At 45.0% G+C, this 25715-nt stretch overlaps 2 protein-coding genes across 2 annotated transcripts in view; both read left to right on the forward strand.

Moving 5' to 3' along the window:
• LOC138789175 (vomeronasal type-2 receptor 26-like) overlaps nt 1-3788 on the forward strand; it is a 55593-nt gene extending 51805 nt beyond the window's left edge. Inside the window, exon 10 of the mRNA XM_069967779.1 lies at nt 2878-3788. Coding sequence (XP_069823880.1) covers nt 2878-3788 — 911 coding nt within the window. The remainder of the gene's footprint in view (nt 1-2877) is intronic.
• A 3576-nt stretch (nt 3789-7364) lies between these two features.
• LOC138789176 (vomeronasal type-2 receptor 26-like) overlaps nt 7365-25715 on the forward strand; it is a 31733-nt gene continuing 13382 nt past the window's right edge. The window contains exons 1-6 of the mRNA XM_069967780.1: nt 7365-7572; nt 9073-9155; nt 12491-12628; nt 12764-12928; nt 15081-15236; nt 15663-15844. Of these exons, the coding sequence (XP_069823881.1) occupies nt 7365-7572; nt 9073-9155; nt 12491-12628; nt 12764-12928; nt 15081-15236; nt 15663-15844 (932 nt within the window). The remainder of the gene's footprint in view (nt 7573-9072; nt 9156-12490; nt 12629-12763; nt 12929-15080; nt 15237-15662; nt 15845-25715) is intronic.

Consider the following 25715-nt stretch of genomic DNA (forward strand, 5'->3'; position numbering starts at 1 on the left):
GGTTCTCTGGGTGCTCAATGCCATGCTGCTTCTGGCTTAATTTTTGGGAGGCTCACTTACTTCCTCACTCACTTTTAAGGATTCTCTGCGTGCTCAATGCCATGCTAGGTCTGGTATAATTTTTGGAAGGCTAACTGGCTACCGCTTCTACCTTGTTCGCTCTGTTCTCTCAGCCATGCTGTGTCAGGCTAAATTTTTGCGTGGTTCATGATATGCTACCTCTGTTTTAATGGTTCCCAGTGTTCTCAAATTCCAGGGCCTCTTAAGAAGACTGTATTGTTTTATGTGTTCTCACTGCCTGACGTCACACTACGTCTGCAGAGGAGCGGGACTGGTTGCCGGGGGCCCGCCGATCGCTCCCCCACCAACCAGCCAGCTGTTTTATTTTCTTTTTTTTGTCTAGCCGTGGCCGGGGCCTCAACACCCCGGTCGAGAGGTATCAAGTGTACTTTTCATGGTGAGTGGTGAGTGAGAGCAGGCCTAGCCTGTTAGCTGTCAGCACCCGGGTTCATGTCCACTACACATCCCAGCCCCTGGACTCACTCCAATTTTTGGGTGGGCTCACTTGATTCCTCACTCACTTGTAATGGCTCTCTGTGTGCTGACTGCCATGCAGTGTCTGGCCTAATTTTTGGGAGGCTCACTAGCTTCCTCACTCACTTGTAATGGTTCTCTGTGTGTTCAAGGCCCTGCACTGTCTGACCTAGTTTTGGGGAGCCTTACTAGCTTCCTTACTCACTTGTAATGGTTCTCTCTGTGCTGAATGCCATGCTGTGTCTTGCCTAGTTTGGGGGATCCTCACTAGCTTCCTCACTCACTTCTAATGGCTCTCTGTGAGTTAAAGGTCCTGCTGTGTCTGGCCTAGTTTTGGGGAGCCTCACTAGGTGTGCCTACCCTTGCCTCCTTTTTGCTGGGCTTTAACTGGCATCCATGTTTACTTTTGCTGGGCCTTTACTGGCATCCATGTTGACTACTGCTGGGCCTTTACTGGCATCCATGTTGACTAATGCTGGGCCTGCCCTTGCCTCCTTTTTGCTGGGCCTTAACTGGTATCCATGTTGACTATTGCTAGGCCTTTACTGGCATCCATGTTGACTACTGCTGGGCCTGCCCTTGCCTCCAGGTTGACTACTGCTGGGCCTTCACTGGCATCCATGTTGACTACTGCTGGGCCTTTACTGGCATCCATGTTGACTACTGATGTGCCTACTCTTGTTTTTTTTTTTGTTTGTTTTATTTAATTATTTGTATAGCGCACACAGATTCCGCAGCGCTTCACCTATCTGTATGTTTTTGGGTGTGGGAGGAACCTAGAGTACCCGGAGGAAACCCGCGCAAACACGGAGAGAACATACAAACTTTTTGCAGATGTTGTCCTTGGTTGTATTTGAACCCAGGACTGCAGCGCTGCAAGGCTACAGTGCTAACCACTGAACCACCATGCTGCCCTTGCCTTGGCTACTGCTGGGCCTTTACTGGCATCCATGTTGACTACTGTTGTGCCTGCCCTTGCCTCCATGTTGGCTACTGCTGGGCCTTAACTGGCATCTATGTTGACTACTGCTGGGCCTTAACTGGCATCCATGTTGACTACTGCTGGGCCTTAACTGGCATCCATGTTGACTACTGCTGACTACTGGTTTGCCTGCCCTTGCCTCCATGTTGGCTACTGCTGGGCCTTTACTGGCATCCATGTTGACTACTGCTGGGCCTTAACTGGCATCCATGTCGACTACTGCTGACTACTAGTGTTCCTGCCCTTGCTTCCATGTTGGCTGCTGCTGGGCCTTAACTGGCATCCATGTTGACTACTGCCGACTACTGGTGTGCCTGCCCTTGCCTCCCTGTTGGCTACTGCTGATCCTGCCTGACCTCCATGTTAACTAATGTTGCTCCTGCCTGGCCTCCATGTTGGTTACTGTTGCTCCTGCCTGACCTCCATGTTGGTTACTGTTGCTCCTGCCTGGCCTCCATGTTGGCTACTGCTGATCCCGGCAGTTCCCTGTGTGCTCAATGCCATGCAGTGTTTGGCCTAACTTTGGGGAGACTCACTTGATTCCTCACTCACTTTTAATGGTTCTCTGTGAGCTCAATGCTATGCTAGGTCTGGTATAATTTTGTGGAGGCTGACTGGCTACCGCTTCTACCTTGTTGACTCTGTCCTCACCGCCATGCTGTGTCAGACTGAATTTGTGGCTGGTTCATGATATGCTACTTCTGTTTTAATGGTTCCCTGTGTTCTGACTGCCATGCTGTGTCAGGCTGAGTTTTTGGGTGGTCCATATGCCTACATCTGTTTCAACCAGTCTGTTGCACATAATTAGGCATAATGGTGGCATTAGGCAGCCCCAGAGGCATGCATACATGCTGCCCCTGCTGTTTCCTGTCCATTTCCGTTGTGTTTCCATCAATTTCTGAGGTTGACAGGTTTTCACACGAACTTCCCTCTACTGAACCTGAGTCCCCTCAAAAAATGCTCGAGTCTCCCATTGACTTCAATGGGGTTCTTTACTCGAAACGAGCACTCGAGTATCGAGGGATATTCGTTTCGAGTAACGAGCACCCGAGCATTTTAGTACTCGCTCATCACTAATCATTTTCTCAGGTCTCATTTTCGACTTGATGACCTCCAAGTGGTCAAAATTAGGTTTACAAGAAACGAGCATGCATTTCCCATTAACTTCAATAGGATTCAATATCCGATTAAATTGTCGAGCATTAAAAGTACTAAAATTGAATTTCAAGCCTTCAGGTATTTTACTACTTGTTCATCTCTTGTAGGGACAGCTAGGGGGGCCAAGAGCTACGGCTTACTGTCATGTCTTTCTTTCATATTCACTCTGATCGTACGTCTCTCACATACATTTTGTTTTGCAGATAGTGAAAACTGCAGGAAATGTCCAGAAGACGCCTGGTCAAATGAGAACAGAACATTGTGTGTGATGAAGGAGATGGAATATTTATCTTATACTGAGGACATCATTTCTATCGCTTTTTCCTTTTTAACCACTTTCTTCTGGATTCTGACTCTTCTCATTCTTCTCATTTTTGTTTCCCAACGTGACACGGCGATTGTGAGAGCGAATAACAAGAACCTGAGCTTTGTCCTCCTGGTCTCCATCATGCTGAGCTTCCTCTCTGTCTTCTTGTTCCTCGGTCGTCCTGTGGATACAACCTGCAGGTTACGTCAGATCTCTACTGGAATACTACTCTCAATATCCATCTCTTCATTGTTGGCCAAGACCATCATGGTTTACATGGCATTCAGAGCCACCAAGCCTGGAAGTGTGTGGAGCAGATGGAGTGGAGTAACGCTCCCTAACTGTGTGCTCCTGATCTGCTCCTCTGTCCAGGGGGTCATCGGTATGAGTTGGGTGACCCTCTCTCCCCCCTTCCAGGAGCTGGACACACACTCTTATAAGGAGAAGATGGTAGTTCAGTGTAATGAAGGGTCAGATCTTTGCTTCTACTTTGTCCTGGGTTATATGGGGATTCTGGCCGCTGTTAGTTTTATTACAGCTTTCTTAGCCAGGACATTACCGGACAGTTTCAATGAGGCCAAGTACATCACCTTCAGCATGCTGGTGTTCTGCAGTGTCTGGATAGCCATGATCCCGGCTTATCTCAGCACCAAAGGCAAATACATGGTGGCCGTGGAGATATTTGCCATCCTGACCTCTAACGCTGGACTGTTGGGCTGTATATTCTTCCCCAAATGTTATATCATTCTGTTCAAGCCGGAACTAAATACAAGAAAACATATTCTAGGAACTAAAAATACTATGTAGCATCATTGATCCCGACTTGCTTGAATATCAAAAGCAACAACATAATGGCTGTGGAGACTTTACTATATGCTCCAGTATGAATAACTACTTACTTACATTTTTAATACATGTTCACACAACGTAAGTTCTGTACTTATCACGGCCGTTGTTGCAATGGCCGTGATTGGTACGGAACCTACGTTGTGCTGCAGGCCAAAGGCAATCCCGGCCAGAGAGTAAGGGGTTAAGGGGGGGGGGGATTACTATGGTGTCTGGGTAATTATGCTGTAAAGAATTCATTGTATTCTGATCTGGACATCTGGAATGTAATGTACTGTAATATACTATCTCTCTGTTTTTACTACACTTAAAAGAAATAAAGAATAAAGAATTTAAAAAAAACCTCCCTTAAGGAGAAACTTTGGTGCCAACCCTTCAAGAGTGACCTATATAGTGTCCCTTTAAGATTAGCTTATGTACTGTCCCTTTAAAAGCAACTTAGGTACCACCCTTTGAAGAGCAACTTTAGTGCTGTCACTATAATTGTGACTTTGGCCCCGGCCCTTTAAGAACAACTTTAATACCTTAAAAGTGACTGTAGTACTTTCCTTTTAAGAGTGACTTATTTATCCTCCCTTTAAGATTGACTTTGGTACTGTCTTTTTAAAAGCTACTTTGGTATTGTGCTTTAAGAGCAAGTTATGTAATGCCCCTTTAAGAGCAAGTTATGTAATGCCCCTTTAAGAGTGACTTTGGAACCGCCCTTTTAAGAGTGACTTTGGTACCTTCCCTTTAAGAGCAACTTTGGTGCCACGCCTTTATAAGTGAATGCCCCGTCCCCTTAAGAGCAACTTTAATACAGGCACTTTGAGGATGACTTTGGTACCGTCCCTTTAACCCTCAGAGGACCGGGCCAATTTCAATTTTTGTGTTTTCATTTTTCCCTCCTTGTGCTTAAAAGGCCATAGCGCTTGCATTTTTTCACCTAGAAACTCACATGATTCGCCCTCCTACATCCCCTGGTGCTTCTTTCCAGCCAATAAACATGCGGGGGGTGGGGGTGGGGGGTTACAAGAGGTACTGTATACCAGAAAGAGAGAGCTTTTTGGTGAAGTTAGGTAGTAAGGGACCCCCAAAAGCCCTTGTTAGGGATAAAACTATAAAAACAGAGATTATGAAGCTGTTGTGAGACAGGCAGTGTGTTCCGGCACGCACTGATAGTGTAAGCGGCTGTATACTCTGTGTGTGGGATAATAGCTGTTATCCTGCTACTGCTGGTTTGCGCAGAATGCGTCCTGTGAAAGACTTGACCAGCTATGTCATTCTATTATTTAAAAAATAAATACTATATACAATATACGGCTGTATACTCTGTGTGTGGGATAATACCTCTTATCTTGCTACTACTGGTTTGCACAGACTGCGTCCTGTGAAAGACTTGACCAGTAGTGATGAGCGAACATGCTCGTCCGAGCTTAGTACTCGTTCGAGTACCATTGAGTAGGGTACTCAATGGTACTCGTTACTCAGACGAGCATCTCGCAATACTCGAGAAAATGGCATCCTCCGTTTCCTGTAAGTTTGGGCCCAATTTCTCAGCCAATCAACATGCAGGAGACTCTTTGGTACATCCTGCGATCACGTGGGACCCATACATGTTGATAGCAGCGATTGGTTGACCAGATTAGATGACCCTGCCATATAAAAATCTCGGCCGGCGGGGCTCGCTTCAGACATATGCTTAAAGTGATTAGAGACAGAGATGCTGCTTGTCAGGGAGAGCGTTACGGAGGGAATTAGCGTTCCAGTAGGCAGGGAATACTAGAGAAAGAACCAAGCAGCCCTTGTAAGGGCTTAAAATCGTTATTTTTTTTTTATTACTCCAGACTGCTGGCTGGGACTTGCAGTGCAGCTACCACTGTGGTGATTGGCTGCTGGCAGAAAGGGGACATTAGGTGTTGCATACACACCCCTAAGAAGTGCTCAGTACTATTTTATTATTTTGTAGCTGGTGCTGCTGCCATTGTACATTGTATTGATGTGATTTGTAGTACACCTGCATAGAACTTCACTGCTTATTGTCCTGTGTAACAGGTGCCATAGACCACAGACCACCACTTACACACACGCTCTATACGACAGCCTCCAAATACTAGTGTGACCACCAGTATATTTTATTTCTCTATTTCTTAGTGAAGCTGCGATGCCCTGACCCGTGAGGGCCACTCCGCAGTGCAGGTGTTACTAGCAGGCAGGAAGCGGGGCAGCTGCAGGGTATAGAGTTGTCACGGTAATGGCACAAGGGTGGCACAGCTGTAGGCCGGTCTGCGGTACTATGCGGGATACTAGGCATGCGATTCTTCGCTGTACCTAGTCGGAGCACCAGATAAGGGACACCAATGCCAGGGTTCAGTAACAGCGGTGGTTACAAGTTTATTGTAACTGAGGTAACTGGTAGCAACAGTCTCTTCCGGATGCAACCGGGTATATAGAAGGGTTAAACAGACAGAGCAAAGGTGGTCCTGAATAGGGTGAGGTGAAGCGTGCCGGATGATAGGGGTAGTAGGAATAGAGAGGCTGGGTGGATTATAGTACTTGCGGTGAATATCTTTAGTTGATGAGGAGATGGAGAGCAGGAACGACACCAAGATGAGAGGATACTCCAGGCACTTGAGCAGGCGGACATCCAGGAACTGTTACAGCAGAGCACCGAGTCCACTCTTCTAAAGGTGAAGAAGGACCAGGAACACATCTGTCCTCTCTGAGGAAGAGGGCAGAACTCACACAGACATCCTATCCCCTTTGTGGCAGAGAATAGACTGACTTGCAAGAGGAAGTCACATGGTACCCCTGGCCAAAGCTCGACGGCCATTGGAGGAACATTGGAGGTTACGGGGCACGGTCACGTGATCACCAGCCTTTGCATACCACTGCACATAGTTATGCACACAAGATATACACATGAACCTGAGAGTAATAGGGACTACATAGTAAACAGTTGCAGTGCATATAGTTTCCAGGACAGGCATGGCTATAGCAATAAAAGTAAACTTAAAGTGAGAAACTGACAGCCTGTTCTGGGACACTGCAGAAGCCATATCAAAGCTCACTGCTAATTGCACTGTGTGAGAGGGTGGCATACACTAAATAGCTGTAGTAACCAACAAATTGTATATGACAGCCTCCAAAATCAGTATATTTTCTTATTTCTTTATTTCTTATTGCAGCCATATCCAAGCTCACTGCTAATTACCCTGTGTACTTAGCAGTGAGCTTGGTTGCATTTGACAATGGGCGAAACCTGGTGGCGGCTCTGCAACTCGGCAGCCTCACACATGTACCATGCCTGGCCCACGTCTTCAACCTAGTGTTGCTGCGGTTCCTTAAAACCTACCCCAATTTGGCTGACTTGTTCACCAAGGTGCGGCGCATCAGTGTGCATTTCCGCAAGTCGACCAGGGAAAGTTACCCCAACAGCTACAGTCAAATTCAAAGTAAAATTCAAACTCAAATCCATTTGCGGGTTGGGGGGCGTCGTGGCGTCATGTGGTAGGACACCGGACCTCGTCCTCCGCTCCTCCCTCCTCTCCCTCCACGATGATGGAAGCTTCCTCTGTCGTGGTGTGGCCCGAGCGGCTTCGGACCTCTCCGGAGCGAAGCACTTTTTTGTCTCCTCCTCCTTTCGATGCCGAGTGGAGCCGAGTGACGCCGAGCCGCCCGGAGCTCAGGACCCCTGGATGGAAGACTCTGCAGCTGCCTGTGGGGACACGGGATTCCAGAGCCCTGCTGCCAGATGAAATCCCGGGTGGGAGTGATCTGACATGGCCTCGGACACGCTCGCGCCTTGCCGGTCGGGTCTTTTGGCTCTCAATGTGGGGGAGACCTGAGGCAGGACTGGACAGGCATAATCCCTGGACACCTCTGGTAAGGACAGGGGTATAAAAAGGCCCCTAGACACCGATGGTCAGCGGTGACGTGGCGTGGAGGATAGCCAGCTGACCATATTTGATTAAGAGCCTACAGTTGCCATTCCTTTTGCACCCTCTGCACAGTAAGTGAACTGTTCCCTGTGAAATGATCCTGAATGCTGTGCCATTTGTTGACTGTTGATAAAAGCCAAACTAAGGTGATATACAGGGGGCCAAATAGATGATTGAAATGATGAGATATGATAACTCGGCTAAATACAATGTTGGTGAATGGACTGCTACAGCTGGGATTTGCTTTTCAATGTGTTAAAATTCGCCTTCCTCAGGTACAGCGCCGACCTGTGTTAAGGAAACTACTGGCTGGTGAGAAGTAAAATTTGAAACCACGAGGAAGAGGGAGAGGACCAATGTGTTTTTTTTTTCTTTGTTTTTCTTTTTAAATGGAGTTAGGTAAAGTTAAGTTATTCTATTGGAATGTAAGGGGTATGGCGGATAAGATCAAGACATGTGCAATCTATGATTTAGTTAGCAGACAGCTACTGGCTATTATATGTCTGGGTGAGACTCATGGCACTGAAGAAACCAAAAATAGAATGCTTCGTAAATGGGCTAGCCATGAGTTTCACGCAGTATTTTCTAATTTTTCCTCAGGAGTGTCAGTATATGTACATAAGAAAGTCCCTTTTAGATTTCTCCACAGGAAAATAGATAATAGAGGGCGCTTTATTTTTTACATTGTGTGTTATACAATACTGAGATGGTGTTAGCTGCTTTTTACATCCCGCCACCGTTTGCACGACAGACGATTATTGACCTGATTAAATACTTAATGATAAGACCAAACCTACCTGTTTTTGTGTGTGGGGATTTTAATGCGGTTATTAATTCATACGAAGATAGAAGGGGGAAGATGCAGAGAGAACAGGTGGGAGAATTGCCATTAAGTAGGGTTATGATGGAGGCCGGTCTGAAGAATGTTTGGAGATATTTATATGGTTATACAGTAGCATTCTCGTGCTTTGGTTCGTCCACTGGATTGGCCTCCAGAATTGACCTGTTTTTTTGTAATGACCGGTCGCTGAGGTAAATTACTAAAATGTCATATGAGGTTAGGTCAATATCCGACCATTCTCTAGTGGTGGCAGTGATTGGGGGTCTTTCTAGGGGAAATGGGGGGAGAAGGCCCTTTAGGCTTAATCCACATTGGTTGTCCATATTGGATAATAAACAAGTAATAAGGGGAGAAATACTGATGTTTTGGGAACGCAATAAGGAATCCACTAGGGTGAGTTATGTATGGGATGCCCTTAAGGCTTATCTTAGGGGGATTTTTCTTAGGGACATTACGTATAAAAATAAATCCTTCTACGCTAAAGAACTGGAACTTAAAGAGGCAGTGAGATCTGCAGAAGAGACCTTTGGCCTCTCCCCAATGGTGGAAAATGGAGAAAAAGTTAAGGTGGCGCAAAAGTGTTTTGCGGACTACCTTAAAGAGAAAGCACAACAAAAGATTTTTTGGGGGGGCCATAAATATTTTGTAGAGGGAGGGAAGCCGGGGAAATTAGTAGCAGGAATAATTAGGTCCCAGAGGACAAAAAAATATATTCCTTCCCTATATAATAAAGAAGGTAAGGTTGTGAATAACTCTGTAGAAATGGAGGGTATAGTTTTTGATTTTTTTTTCAGACTTGTACACATCTTCTGACACCCATCAGGATCAGGAAATTGAGAATTATTTAAATTGTATCCCATTCCCTAAAGTTAGTACAACTATGAAAGAGATGCTAAATAGTCCATTTACAGTTGAGGAAATATTGGCCGCCATTAGGAGTTGTAGGGGACAGTCTGCCCCAGGAACAGATGGTCTTCCATCTGAGCTATATAAAGAGTACGCTGAGGTCTTAGCTCCCTTGCTACATAGAATGCTTAATGAATCCTGTAAAGATGCCATCCTCCCACCCTCTATGTATGAAGCCAGTATATCTCTGATAAAAAAAGAAGAATAAAGATAGCAGTAGAATTGAGTCGTATCGTCCAATTTCGTTGCTCAATACGGACTCTAAGAATATAGCTAAAGTACTAGCACTTAGACTGGCAAAAGTTGCTCCCAAGCTAATTGGGGGGGAACAAGCTGGATTTGTCCCGGGGAGATCTATATATGATAACATCAGTAGAGTGTTTGCTAATATTCATTTGGAAACAGAGGCCCCCAACTCCATCCTGTCTTTAGACGCAATGAAGGCGTTTGATAGGGTGGAGTGGGGGTTCCTCTGGAAAGTTTTGGAGGCATTTGATTTGGGGGGCAATTTTATAAGTTGGGTAAAACTGTTATATGAGACTCCCAGGGCGAGGGTGGCAGTGAATGAGGGACACACTGGATGGTTTGACCTTACCTGGGGGACTAGACAGGGGTGCCCCCTTTCGCCATTGCTTTTCGCCTTTTACATGGAGCCTCTGGCAATAAACTTTAGGAAAGCAGAAGATCTTGAGGGCTTCGGTTTAGAGGGGGTAAAGGATAGATTTCTTTTTTTACGCAGATGATGTGCTGGTTTTTTTGAGGGATTGGAGGAATGGCATCCCGAAAGTTATGGCTATAATCGAGGAGTATGGACAATTGTCCGGTCTGAACTGTCCGGTGATTAACTGGGAGAAGTCCTCACTGATACCAATTGGAGAAGATATTTGTGGGGCCTCTCTCCCTGTTACGATTTTTAAACCGGGTGTAGCACTAGAGTATTTGGGAGTTTTAATTCCCGCGCAAATTGCTAAATTTGCAGATTTAAATTTGCAGCCCCTGATGAAAAAAATTCGGAATAAAATAGAGATATGGGTTAGGATGCCAATCTCTATAGCAGATCGGATTGCAATCATTAAAATGATTTTTTTACCGCAGGTCTTATTTTTTCTTTATGCGTCCCCAGTCTGGATTTCAAATGCATGGTTCCAAAAATTAATGAAAGTGCTGAATTCCTTTATTTGAGGTGGGAAGAAGCCAAGGTAAAATATAGTACATGGGTTCAGAGAACTGGGGAAGGAGGGATAGGATTACCGGACTTTCAAAAATATTTCCTGGCAGCAAAGGCGCAAGATCTTAAGAGAGGGCAGAAGTCTGCAGTACTCAAATACATGTTAGGGCTAAGTAGGGGGGTATATAAGGATGTAGTAGAGGCAGCTGAGGCTAATTTTGGGGGTAAGAGCACAATAACACAGTTAGAAATGTATAACAAAGTATGGGTAAGCATTAAGAGAATATGTAAAATAAAGGAAGGGTTAAGGTTCACTCCATTATGGCACAATAGTAACTTAAAAGAGTTTTCTAAGATTACTAATACACCGTTTTGGAGACAGAAGGGGGTAAATTATGTATCACAAGTAGTAAGAGATGGAGAATTTATTATGTTTGAAGATTGTAAGAGGGAATGGGGGTTGTTAGCCTCACAAGTTTTTTGGTATGCAAAAATTAAAAATGCCTTTACACATACAGTGAATAAGGAATTATGGAATATTAGTGACTATAGTATAATTGAATACATTAAGGAACCTGGCCCAATTGGGAAGTCCCTATCCCCTATATATAAAATGTTGATTAGAGAGACAGGGAAGGGAAAATTAGAGAAACTGAAAGATAAATGGGATCTACTTATTGGAGAAGTTCACGGAGACAACTGGAGTACTATTATTGTTAATTCTGGGTTCGTTTGTTGTGATGAGCCTTATAGACTTAAAGTCCTTAAAATTTTATATAGGGTTTATTTTTCCCCATTAAACTTAATGAATAGAGGATATAGAAATAACTCAGAGTGTCCAAAATGTCTGAGGGATCAAACCGATTGTGTGAATGATTGTGAATCTATTGTGGGGCTGTGAAAAAGTTCAAGTATTATGGAGGAAGGTGATGGTGTATATGCAAGATGTTTTGCAAATGGATCCTGGGTCAGATCTTTCCCAAATATTACTGGGGGGATTCCCAAGCGACGGAAAGGAAGGCTCTCTAAAAAATAAATTGTTCCTTTTAGTTAAGGTGCTAATTGCTAGGAAGTGGGGAGGGAATTCAGCACCTAGCTTTGAGCAGTGGAAGGAATTAGTAGATAGAATTTGTAAGTATGAACTAATGGTGGCCAAGAAAAACTCGGTAAAATCAGAAAGAAGGTGTAGGAAAATTTAGAGTATTTTGGATAATTTTAGGCATAATTCTGATGACAACTGAATAAATTGATGGCCTCCTTTCCTTCGCATTTGGGTTTCCCCCCATGCAAATACATATATATATATATATATATATATATATTTTTTTTTTTTTGTGTTGTGTGGTCTATCTCTCTTCCTCGTGGGGCGGGTGGTGGGTGGTAGGTTGGGGAGGGGGGAGGGAAAAGGTTTTAGGGTATATATAAATGTATATAACGTGAATATTCTGTTTTTTTCTTCACAAAAATGTAATTGCGTTGTGGAGTGTTTTAAAAAAGGAAAAAAAAAAACTCAAATCCATTTCAAACCATACTATGTGTGGATTTCAAATTGCAGGTGTCCTCTGCCGTCCTTTCATTTTTAGCTGTTTCACAGGCTTTATGGCCTTTTTTTAAATCTTCAATTTCAATTTTCAAATCAAATTAACTTCAATTCGACTATTAGTCGAATTCGACTATTTTGCAGGGCTGTCTGGTTTTCTATTGTATCTTCGTGGTGTCAAGCTAAGTTTTTGGGTGATTCATATGCTACCTTTGTTTTAATGGTTCCCTGGGTTCTCACGGCCATGCTTTGTCAGGCTAAATTTTGGGGTGGAATTCCACCTTCCAGATGGTAGCCAGGGTTTACCAGCAATGCAGAGCCATTGTGGAATGCCAGATGTCAACCTCGGCAAGAAGCGGTAGTCTGGTCAGTCAGCTACCTCAAATCTACAATGAGAAGTGGACGTGGATGTCTGCTATCTGTCAGGTACTGGGCCCCTTTGAGCAGTCAACACAGATGGTCAGCGGTGATGCCGCCATTATCAGCCTCACCATCCCGCTGCTGTGTCTGCTTCTAACCTCCCTGCTCAGCCTGAAGTCTGAGATTTTGCCTTTGTCTCAGACGGGGGAACAACATGCGCTGCTAGATAGCCAGCCCACCCTCACGTCTGTTTCTCAGCACGAAGTAGAGAAGGAGGAAGAGGAGCTGACTGCTGTTGCAACTGAAGAGGGTGCCCATGCTCAATCCTTAGCTGTTGAGCGTGTAGGGCCTGAAGAGGAGGAATTGGTAGAGGAGGAGGAAATGGAGGGAATTCTTGCATTTTGGGACCCTGGCGCACATGGCTGACTTTATGTTAGGCTGTCTTTCCAGTGACCCTCTGGTTAATTTTTTTTTTTACAACACCGATTACTGGGTGTTCACCCTCCTGGACCCTCGTTACAAGCAGAACTTTTCCACTCTAATTCCTGCTGAGAAACACAGTATGAGAGTAAATCAATATCAACAAGCCCTGGTGCAGAAGCTGAAAATTTAATTCCCATCTGACACCACTAGCGCCAGAGGACATAGTTCTGTGGGCCAAAAAGCGGGGGAGAGGAGGGGAGGACCAGGCAGCTTGTCAAAGGGCAGGGAGACACTCTTCAAGGCTTTTGACAGTTTCATTGCACCCCAGCAAGATTATGTCACCCGTCCCCAGTCTAGACAGAGAAGGGGGGAGGCCTTCAGAAAGATGGTGAGGGAGTATCTTGCTGACCATACCAACGTATACAATCTGTGGATAACTGCAGGCATATAGTATATGTCACCCTCTTACACAGGGCAATTAGCAGTGAGCTTGGATGTGACTGCAGTAAGAAATAAAGAAATAAGAAAATATACAGGTCACACTAGTTTTTTGAGGTTGTCGTATAAAATCTGGGGGTAACTGCAGCTAAATAGTATATGCCACCCTCTTACACAGGGCAATTAGCAGTGAGCATGGATGTGAAACACCACTTCTCCCCACCGCTGATTTCATTTTGAGTTTGAGTTTCATTTGGAGGTGCTGGGCTGCCCTGCCGCTAGCTTGTTGTCAGAGCGGGTCTTCAGTGCAGCTGGGAGCATCATGACTGTCTGGCATAATTGTTGGGATGCTCATCTGCTACCGCTTCTACCTGGGTCACTCTGTACTCACCATTGTGCTGTGTCTGGCATAATTGTTGGGAGGCTCATCTGCTACAGCTTCTACCGGGGTCACTCTGTCCTCACCGTCATGCTGTGTCTGGCATAATTTTTGGGAGGCTAACTTGCTACCTCACTTTTAATGGTACTCTGTGTCCGCACTGCCATGCTGTGTCAGGCCTTATTTTTGGGCGTTTCAACGCTTGCCTCATCTAAAGGACGGTAAAGGCCACTTTATGGTCTTTTTTTAATGTTCAATTTCAATTTTCAAAGCACACCGCAGACATTCACTCCCTAGCTTCTTCTCTGAACTTACGGGGCCTCAGGGTACACCGCTATTGAAATTGCAGCAGTGTGAACAGGTGATCTCATGGAGAGAACATATAAACTTCTTGCAGATGTTGTCCTTGGTGGGATTTGAACCCAGGACCCCAGCACTGCAAGGTTACAGTGCTAACCACTGCCACTCAAATTCACACTGAAATTCAAACTCAAAATCAAATCAGCGGTGAGGAGAAATGGTGAGTCACATGATATAGGGAAAATTACCCTAACTGCTAAAGTAGTCAGGGGGTGTCATGCCCCAGGCCATTTCATGCTGGTAACTTAAAAAGTCAGGTTATTAAGGGGGGGGGGGAGGGAAGCAGTCGGCTTGTCAGGCACTGGCAGAGGAACACTCTCCAAGGCCTCTGACCTCCAAAGTGACCTTCAGGCCTTTGACCGTGGTCGCATGTGCCTCGCTCATCTTGGTCTGGGTCAGCACTATTGTCTTGAAGTTGACCACCAGGCTGTTGCCCAGAATTTGGCATAATGGTGCGATAGGGCAGTCTCAGTGGCATCCATGCTTGCTGCCCCTGCTGTTTCCTGTCTATTTCCGTGGTGTTCCGTGGTGTCAGGCTAAGTTTTTGGGTGGTTCATATGCTACCTGTGTTTTAATGTTTCTTTGTGTTCTCACCGCCATGCTGTGTCAGGTTTAATTTTAGGGTCATTCATGCGCTACCTGTGTTTTAATGGTTCCCTGTGTCAGGCTCAATTTTGGGGTGGTTCATATGCTACCTCTTTTTTAATGGTTCCCTGTGTTCTCACTGCCATGCTATGTCAGACTAAATTTTGGGGTGTTTCATATGCTACCTCTGATTTAATCCTTCACTGTGTGATCACTGCCATACTGTTGCCCATAATTTGGCGTAATGGTGCGATTTGGCAGCCTCAGAGGCATCCATACATGCTGCCCCTGCTGTTTTCTGTCCATTTCCATGGTGTTTCCACATTTTCTTAGGTTGACAGGTTTTCACACAACCTTCCCTTTGCCGAGCTTGGGTCCCCTGCAAAAAGGCTTGAGTTTCCCATTGACTTCAATGGGGTTTGTTACTCAAAACGAGCCCCCGAGTATCGGCAAATATTCATCTCTAGTAACGAGAACCCGAGCATATTAGTACTTGCTCATCACTATTGACAAGCTATTTCATTTTTTTATTTTAAAAATGTGTGGGCTACAATAACTATCTAGCTACTACTGGTTTGTGCAGACTGCGTCCTGTAAAAGACTTGACCAGATATTTCATTCTATTGTTTTAAAAATCAATACTATATCCACTATACAGCTGTATACTCTGTGTGTGGGATAATACCTCTTATCCTGCTACTACTGATTGGCGCAGTCTGCGTCCTGTTCATGGCACTCCCTTGCCAAAGTACCATCACTGCAGGGCCTGGTACGAACAAGGGGGGCAAGTATCGGCTGATGTTGTAGGAGAACCTGGCCGACCACAACCCTGTCCTCTCCAATCCCTCGGCGCCCTACGTGTATTGGGTCTCTAAGTTGGGCACGTGGCTCAAACTCTCATTATATGCCTTGGAGGTGCTGGCCTGGCCTCCCGCCAGCGTTCTGTCTGAAAGAGTCTTTAGTACAGCTGGAGGCATCATCACAGATAAGCGCAGACGCTTGTCAACTGACAGTGCTCACTGGTTGACGCTCATTAAAATGAACGCCCAGTGGATAGACCCAGACTTTGCTTCTCCTCCAGTTGAAAGCCTCAAGAAGTGAAGTCACATGTTTCAGCTCTAGGTCATTTCCTCCTTCTCCTCCTCCACCACCATAAAAATGGGCCATTTAAAAAAATAATAATAAAATATATATATATATATATATATATATATATATATATATATATATATATATCAAGGCTCACCTGAAAGGCCATGTTCACCCAGCCCAAGTAAGTAGCTGGGTTAATGTAGTTAGAGGGACCAGTAAGGGATCCAAGAAAAGGAAGGCCACTTCTCCTACTGCATACCCAAGCAAAATTGCCAAGTTAGGTGATGATGCAAGGGCATCAGTGTCAGAAATGGCAGCTCTAGTTGAACCTGTTCTCGCTAACAGCCGGGGGAACAGTCCAACTAGTAGTGGGCAGGATGGTATTGTAGGTAGGCCTAGACAGTTAGTGGTTGTAGGGGATTCCATAATCAGGAAGACGGATAGAATAATTTGTCGCCAAGACCGCCTCAACCGAATGGTTTGCTGTCTCCCTGGTGCCAGGGTTCGGCATGTGGTGGAAAGGGTGGATAAATTACTTGGGGGGGCTGGGCATGACCCAGCTGTCGTGGTCCATGTGGGAACCAATGACAGGATACAAGGTAGGTGGAGGTCTATTAAAAATAATTTTAGAGAACTAGGTGCTAAGTTGAAGGGAAGGACCTCCAAGGTTGTATTCTCTGGGATACTGCCTGTGCCATGCGCATCGCAGGAAAGACAGCGGAAGCTTAGGGAGTTAAATATATGGCTCAAGTTGTGGTGTAGAGACGAAGGGTTTGGGTTTTTAGAGCACTGGGCTGAATTTTCATTGGGGTATAAACTTTTTTCTGCAGATAATTTGCACCTTAATGGAAGGGGGTCCGCTGTGCTGGGGGAGAGAATCCTAGAAGGGGTGGAGGGGTTTTTAAACTAGGGATGTGGAGGGAGGACAATGTAGTGTGTAATTTAGTGGCGAATAGGTTAGAGAGGGGACAGAACATTGAGGTGGGAGGAGAAGGGTCATGTGGGGGGAGGATAAGAGCAGTGAATAGGGAGATCCATCTGTTGCGGATGAACAGTGGGGATGATTGTAGCCACAGCACAGTAATAAATCCTATTTCTTATAATGAAGCGGTTAAACTCGATGGCAATATAAAGTGTATGGTAACTAATGCCAGAAGTCTAGCCAGCAAGATTGGGGAGCTGGAGGCCTTGGTTCTGGAGGAGTCCATTGATGTGGTTGGTGTGACTGAGACATGGCTGGACTCCTCACATGACTGGGCTGCCAATATTCAGGGATTTACGTTGTTCAGAAGGGACCGGGTGGGCAGAAGGGGAGGAGGAGTATGTCTGTATGTCAGAAATTATATTAAAGTGAGTGTAAAAGATGCAATAGTGGGCGATGACTGTGATGATGTGGAAGCATTGTGGGTAGAACTACAGAAGGAGGTAAAGAGTGAAAAATTATTCTTGGTGTAATCTATAGACCCCCCAACATTACTGAGGAGGTAGATGGCCAGTTGAATAGACAAATAGAGCGGGCTGCCCAGGAGGGGACAGTAGTGATAATGGGGGACCTCAACTACCCAGATATAGATTGGGGTCACGGTTCAGCTAAAACCACAAAGGGGAGGGAATTTCTTAACCTCCTGCAGGATAATTTTCTGGGCCAGTTTGTGGAGGAGCCAACTAGAAGTGATGCCTTGTTGGATCTGGTTATTTCTAACAACGCTGAGCTGGTTGGGGATGTCACTGTCCATGAACACCTGGGGAACAGTGATCACAGTATAGTGACATGTACAGTATAATGATATCTATATAATTAAAATAGTGACTTTTAGCTTAAAGTGTAGAAAAGAAAAACATGTTGGGAGGGCAAAAACTCTTAATTTTAAAAGGGCCAATTTTCCGGGGTTAAGGGCTGAACTTCAGGGCATAGACTGGGAGCGGCTGCTGTCACATACTGATACAGCTAAAAAATGGGAAATCTTCAAATACACATGAAATAACTGTACTGCCAAATATATTCCTATGGGTAACAAATATGAATGGTTAAAATCAAATCCCACATGGCTTACAACCGAGGTTAGAAGGGCTATAAATGAAAAAAAGGGGCATTCAAAAAATACAAATCAGAGGGGTCAGCTGTAGCATTTAAACATTACAAAGAAGTCAACAAAACCTGTAAAAATGTAATAAAAGCAGCAAAAATTCACAATGAAAGGCAGGTAGCTATAGATAGCAAAAGAAACCCCCAAAAATTCTTCAAATATATTAATGCAAAAAAACCAAGGTCAGAGCATGTAGGATCCCTAAATAATGGCGACGGGGAGTTAATAACTGCGGATCAGGAGAAAGATGAGTTACTTAACCCCTTAGTGATCGCCGATACGGCTTTTTACGGCGATCACTAAGGGTCCTTATTCTGCTGCCATCAGCATTTTATGGCGATGGCAGAAAATAAGGCTGCGGGGCCGGGACGGCCCCCACCCCATTCCCCCAGCTACCGGGGCGGCAGTCGGTAAAGGGGATTACCGGTGCCGCCGCCGTCGCCTTTCATCTCCCCGCGCCGTGAATCTACGGCGGGGGGAGATGAAATAAGTGTCCCCCAGACCTCAGATCAGCCCCCCCTAGTAGGGCGATCACTAACCCCCCTCCCCCGGCGTCCGTCATTTCCAAGATGGCCGCCGCCATCGCTGTGAACCAACTAATGTCTGTTCACAGCGATGTAAAAGTTAAAATGAATGAAAGCCCCATGCTCTCCGCCACCGGAGGGAGCGGAGAGCATGGGGCAGTCATCGGGACCTTCCCTGTGGGGTCCCGGTACAAGCGATCAGCGGTATATACTGTATACCGCTGATCGCTTGTACAATGTGCTCCCGGCACTTTTTATCCCCTGTCAACATCAATGATTGGTGACAGGGGATAAAAAGTGATGTCCCCCCACCCCCCAAGTCGCCCCCCCCCCCTGTCACCCCCATCCCCCAGTCACCCCCCCCCCCCTACCCCTTATACGTTACCTGATCCTGGAGCTCCTTCCTCTTCGGCGTCCTGGCTGGTTATGAAGTGCGCATGCGCTCCACAACAAGCCAACTCTGAAAATTTAAAGTGACAGAGACCAATTTGGTCTCTGTCACTGAACTATGATTACTGTGATAGAAAATATCACAGTAATCATAGTAATACAGTGAAAATGAATGTGTAAAGTACAAAAAGTGACAAAAAAATAAAACACACACTTTTTATTATAGTAATAATTGCAGTTTACTCCCGAATTATCCCTACCACCCCCCCAGATTACCCGTAACCACTGCACGTTGCCCATAACAACCGCACGTTGCCCGTAACCACCGCACGTTGCCCGTAACCACCGCACGTTGCCCGTAATGACCGCACATTGCCCGTAACCACCCCAAATTGCCAGTGACCCCCTCCAGATTGCCCGTAACCACCCCAAATTTCATGTACCCACCCCAGATTACCTATAAGCACTTCAGTTTATCAGTAACAATCCCAGATTGTCTGTAACCCTTCCAGGTTGCACATACCCCCCCCCAGGTTCCCCGTAATCACGCCAGATTACATGTAACCCCCCAGATTGCATGTAACCACCGCACGTTGCCTCTGACCACGCCACAATGCCTCTGACCACCGCACGTTGCCTCTGACCACCGCACGTTGCCTCTGACCACACCACGTCGCCTCTGACCACCACACATACCTTCTGACCACCACACATCGCCTCTGACCACCACACGTCGCCTCTGACCACGCCACAGCGCCTCTGACCAACCCAAATACCCATGACCCCCTCCAGATTGCCCATGCCAGATTACAGGTACCCACCCCAGATTGCCTATAAGAACTTCAGTTTATCCGTACCCCACATTGCCCGTAACCACCCCACGTTGCCCGTAACCACCCCCGATTGTCTGTAAGCACTGCAGGTTGCCCGTAACCACCCCACGTTGCCCGTATCCACCCCAGATTGTCTGTAAGCACTGCAGGTTGCCCGTAACCACCCCACGTTGCCCGTATCCACCCCAGATTGTCTGTAAGCACTGCAGGTTGCCCGTAACCACCCCACGTTGCCCGTATCCACCCCAGATTGTCTGTAAGCACAGCAGGTTGCCCGTAACCAGCCCACGTTGCCCGTAACCACCCCACGTTGCCTGTAACCACCCCACGTTGCCGTAACCACAGCAGGTTGCCCGTGACCACAGCAGGTTGCCCGTGACCACCACATGTTGCCCATAACCACCACATGTTGCCCGTAACCACCCCACGTTGCCTGTAACCAACCCAGGTAGCCGTAACCACAGCAGGTTGCCCGTGACCACCCCATGTTGTCTGTAACCACCCCAGATTACCTGTAACCACCTCAGGTTGCCCATAACCACCCCAGACTGTCCGTAACCACCCCACATTACCTGTAATCTCATTTTTTTCATTTTATTTTAGTAACTGCGCTATTCTAATAACCATTACTAGCTGCGGTTTTGCTCCAGTAAATTGGCGCTCCTTCCCTTCTGAGCCCTGCTGTGTGCCCATACAGTGCTTTATGCCCACATATGGGGTACCGTTCTACTCAGGAGAACCTGCGTTACAGATTTTTGGGTACGTTTTCTCTCCTGTTCCTCGTCAGATTGAGAAATTTCAAACTAAACCAACATATTATTGGAAAAATTTGAGTTTTTCATTTTTACTGGCCAATTTTGAATACTTTCCTCTAATACCTGTGGGGTAAAAATGGTCACCACACCCCAAGATGAATTCTTTGAGGGGTGCACTTTCCAAAATTGGGTGACTTTTGGGGGCAATCTATTCTGCTGACACTACAGGAGCTCTGCAAACGCACCTGGCGCTCAGAAACTTCTTCAGAAAAATCTGCACTGAAAATGCTAATTGGCGCTCCTTCCCTTCTGAGCCGGCTGTGTGCCCATGCAGTGGTTTATGCCCACATATGGGGTACCGTTCTACTCAGGAGAACCTGCTTTACATATATTGGGGTGACATTTCTCTCCTGTTCCTCGTGAAATTGAGAAATTTCAAACTAAAGGAACATATTATTGGAAAAATTCGAGTTTTTCATTTTTACTGTCTACTTTTGAATACTTTCCTCTAATAACTGTGGGGTCAAAATGCTCACCACACCCCAAAATGAATTCTCTGAGGGGTGCACTTTCCAAAATGGAGTGACTTATTGGGAGATTTTACTCTGTGGACACAGAGTACTGGGCACTGCAAACGCACCTGGCGCTTGGAAACTTCTTCAGCAAAATCTGCATTGAAAAAGCTAATTGGCGCTCCTTTCCTTCTGAGCCCTCCTGTGTGCCCATGCAGTGGTTTATGCCCACATATGAGGTACCTTTTCACTCTGGAGAACCTGCATTACAAATTTTGGGGTACTTTTTTTCTCTTGTTCCTCATAAAATTGAGAAATTTCAAACTAAAATAACACAATATTGGAAAAATGTAAGTTTTTCATTTTTACTGTCTACTTTTGAATACTTTCCTCTAATACCTGTGGGGTCAAAATGGTCACCACACACCAAGATGAATTCTTTGAGGGGTGCCCTTTGCAAAATGGGGTGACTTATGGCGAGATTTTACTCTGATGGCACTACAGGAGCACTGCAAACGCACCTGGCGCTCGGAAACTTCTGCAGCAAAATCTGCATTGAAAAAGCTAATTGGCGCTCCTTCCCTTCTGAGCCCTCCTGTGTGCCCATACAGTGGTTTACGCCCACATATGGGGTATCATTGTACTCAGGAGAACCTGCAATACAAATTTTGTGGTACGTTTTTCCTCTTGTTCCTCGTGAAATTGAGAAATTTCAAACTAAACGAACATATTATTGGAAGAATTCGAGTTTTTCATTTTTACTGTCTTCTTTTGAATACTTTCCTGTAATACCTGTGGGGTCAAAATGGTCACCACACACCAAGATGAATTCTTTGAGGGGTCCACTTTCCAAAATGGGGTGACTTATGTTTTTTTTTCTCTCTACTGACACTACAGGGGCACTGCAAACGCACCTGGCGCTCAGAAACTTCTTCAGCAAAATCTGCATTGGAAAAGCTAATTGGCCCTCCCTTCCTTCTGAGCCCCGCTGTGTGCCCATACAGTGGCTTACGCCCACATATGGGGTACCGTTGTACTCAAGAGAACCTGCATTACAAATTTTGGGGTGCTTTTTCTCTCATGTTCCTTTTGAAAATCAATTTTCCATTTTTTTACTGCCTAATTGTGAATACTTTCCTCCAGCCCCTGTAGGGTTAAAATGCTCATTATACCCCTAGATTAATTCTTTAAGGTGTTTAGTTTCCAAAATGGGGTCACTTATGGGGTTTTTAGGATACCAGACTTCTAAATCCATTTAAAAAAAGAACTGGTCCCTAAAAAAATCAGTTTTGGAAACTTTCACGAAAATGTGATAATTTGCTGATAAATTTCTAAGCCCCATAACACCCTAAAAAAGTAAAATATGTTTACCAAATTATGCTAGAATAAAGAAGACATATTGGTAATGTGACTTAGTAACTAATTTATGTGCTACGACGTTCTTTTTTTAGAAGCAGAGAATTTCAAAGTTCATAAAATGCAAATGTTTTTAATTTTTCATGATATTTTGATGTTTTTCACAAAAAACACACAAAGTAGTGTCCAAATTTATGTGTAACTGGATTGAAAACTGGCTTAATAATCGTACCCAGAGAGTGGTGTTCAATGATTCCTACTCCGAATGGTCCCCGGTAATAAGTGGTGTACCCCAAGGGTCAGTACTGGGCCCTCTTCTGTTTAACTTGTTTATTAATGATATTGAGAATGGAATTAACAGCAATGTTTCTATCTTTGCAGATGACACCAAGCTTTGTAGTACAGTACAGTCTATGGAGGATGTGCAGATCTTACAAGCTGACTTAGACACACTGAGTGTTTGGGCGTCCACTTGGCAAATGAGGTTCAATGTGGATAAATGTAAAGTTATGCACCTGGTACTAATAACCCGCATGCATCATATGTCCTGGGGGGAGTTACTCTGGGAGAGCCGCTGATGGAGAAGGATCTGGGTGTACTTGTAGATAATAGACTACAGAACAGCACACAATGTCAGTCAGCGGCTTCTAAGGTCAGCAGGATATTGTCATGCATTAAAACAGGCATGGACTCACGGGACAGGGATATAATATTACCGCTTTATAAAGCTTTGGTGCGGCCTCATCTGGAGTATGCCGTCCAGTTTTGGAACCCGATTCATAAAAAGGATGTTCTAGAGCTGGAGAGGGTACAAAGACGGGCAACTAAACTAATAAGGGGAATGGAGCATCTTAGTTATGAGGAGAGATTAAAAGAATTACATTTGTTTAGTCTGGAGAAGAGATGTTTAAGGGGAGATATTAATAATTTATTTAAATATATAAATGGCCCCTACAAGAAATATGGGGAAAAGATGTTCCAGGTAAAACCCCCTTAAAGGACAAGGGGGCACTGCCTCCGCCTGGAGAAAAAAAGGTTCAATCTCCAGAGACACGCCTTCTTTACCATGAGAACTGTGAATCTGTGGAACAGTCTACCACAGGGTCTGGTCACAAAAAAAACAGTAGAGGGCTTCAAAACCGGCCTAGACAAGTTCTTAGACCAAAATAATATAAATGACTATGTATAGAACCTATCACCCCTCCCCTTTCTCTGTATCCATCCCCTCTTTGGTTGAACTTGATGGACATGTGTCTTTTTTCAACCGTATTAACTATGTAATACCTCACAGGCCTAATTTCATAGGCCTTTATACAAATTTTTTGAGGGCTCACCTCGTGGGCCTAAGTTCATAGGTCTCTATACAATTTTTTTTGAGGGCTTACCACATGGGCGACATTTCATAGGCCTTTTACACAATTTCTTTGAGGGCTCACCTCAAGGGCCTAAAGCTAATTTTTCTAGGGTGAACCTCAAGGGCCTCAAGCTAATTTTTCAAGGACGAACCTCATGGGCCTTGTGAGAAGATACTATTTGTCATTTTAAAGGACAGATACGTGTCACCGAGGTGCCTGGCCTTGGTGATGTGAACCGGTAGCTTTAGACAGTAACTGTAGGTTATTGTCACTTTTATTAAATGCATCAGCTGTTTCCACAGCTGATCTGGGTCCGGCTTTACTGGAGCAGTCAAAGCGCTGGGTGGGTTGACTGCTTTCACGTATTCCAGGCTTTTCTATTGCCTCAAAAAATAAAAGGACTGCTATTTGGCTAAACAAGATAGGGAGAGAGACTCTATTGCTGTTTAAAGTAATCCCCATACCACCTTTGCTTTTTGTGATTTAAATGGCTACATGATAAATTTTCTTTTGATTAATATTTGGCTTTTTGTCCAAGCTAATGTAGAGGAGTATTTTTTTCCATTATACAAAGCGTTTATATGGTGTTTGGAGTCTATAGTTGATAGTCTGTGATAGTGGCGTAATACTGAAATTGTGTGTATATATATATATATATATATATATACACATGAGTGCAATTCACATCACTGGCTGGGCAATATATAAAGGCCCTATTCCACGGGTCGTCTAGAGGAGCAAACGAGCGCTTTCAGAGCTCGTTTGCTCCTTGTTCCCCGCTCTCTGCCACCGCTATTCAACGTGGCTGCAGCGAGCGGGTGAGTGCGGGAAGGGTGGGGAGCTGCGGGGGGGGCTGCCCGGGTGATCGCTGATCGTCCGGGCAGCCCATACGATATAGCAGCGCCTGCTGCCGTTGCTCCTATTCAACGGACCGATGGCAGCAGATAGTTGTTGTATCAGTCGCTTGTTTTTCAACTGCAATGATCAGCCGACATGAACGATGTCGGCTGATCGTTGCTCTCTATTCCACGGGACGATTATTGTCCGTAGCAGCCGATATCGTCTGAATATGGGAGATAATCGTTCCATGGAATAGGGCCTTTACTCTGCAAACAATTGTATTTCTCAAGTGTACTGAATAAACAAGAAACAAACATACGCTGATATTTACGCACCACCTAATACGTGCGCAAGTATCGCTTGATTAAAAGGTACTTTACGTTGCATGCTTCCCCTGCTGTCCCATATGCATCCAGAGGTGTTGGCATCATTTCCTGAGGTTTCATTGTGCACTTGGTGACCTCCTAGTGGTCAAATATTGAATTTCCGAGTGATTTGCTCATCTCTAATCATAAGTGATCATTTGTATTTTCTATGTGTCTAATCCTAAAACTATTTGGATTTACATTGAAAAATACATTTTTGTTTTGTTGCCCCTGTCATGATATACATGTGCAGTGTCCTGATACCTGCATCCCAACTACTATAAAGTTGTTGTGTGGCTAAGGGTTCACTTTTTTGTTTTGTTTTTGAGTATTGTGAGTTCTTTTTTTTTTTTTTTTTTTCTTACATACATTGAGGTTTTATGATTGTGCAAGTGTATTGCCAAAGCCAGGGATCACATTTCAGGAGTGTAAGGAACTTGGTCACATGACCTTCTTTCTGGCGATTTTTACCAGAAGTGTGGTTTGAGAGTGGAGTTTCGGCTTCAATCCTTTCCCAGGTTAAAACCAATCATTGCAAATCAAACCCAACCCTCTCTCCTTCACATCGTTCACATGAGTAAAGTCTTCAAATGTCAGTGCTAGAGATTATCAATTCCCCCCCCCCCCAACCCCCGCATCAGGCCAGGAAGGCAGCAACGTCCTAGTCGTGTTTCTACTGCTTGGTCCAGCCCTGATAGGTTGTACAGTTAGATGAATCCAGTTAGATCGAGCTGTTCTTAATCCAAAAATCGAGTTGGAGGAAACACAATACAGACAAATAGTTAAATCATTTTCTATTCTATAATTTTATCTCAATCTACTTTTACGTAAGTGAAGAATATATTTTCCACAATAATGA

This window comes from Dendropsophus ebraccatus, chromosome 4 (genome assembly GCF_027789765.1).
Source record: "Dendropsophus ebraccatus isolate aDenEbr1 chromosome 4, aDenEbr1.pat, whole genome shotgun sequence".
In the NCBI taxonomy this organism is placed as follows: Eukaryota; Metazoa; Chordata; class Amphibia; order Anura; family Hylidae; genus Dendropsophus; species Dendropsophus ebraccatus.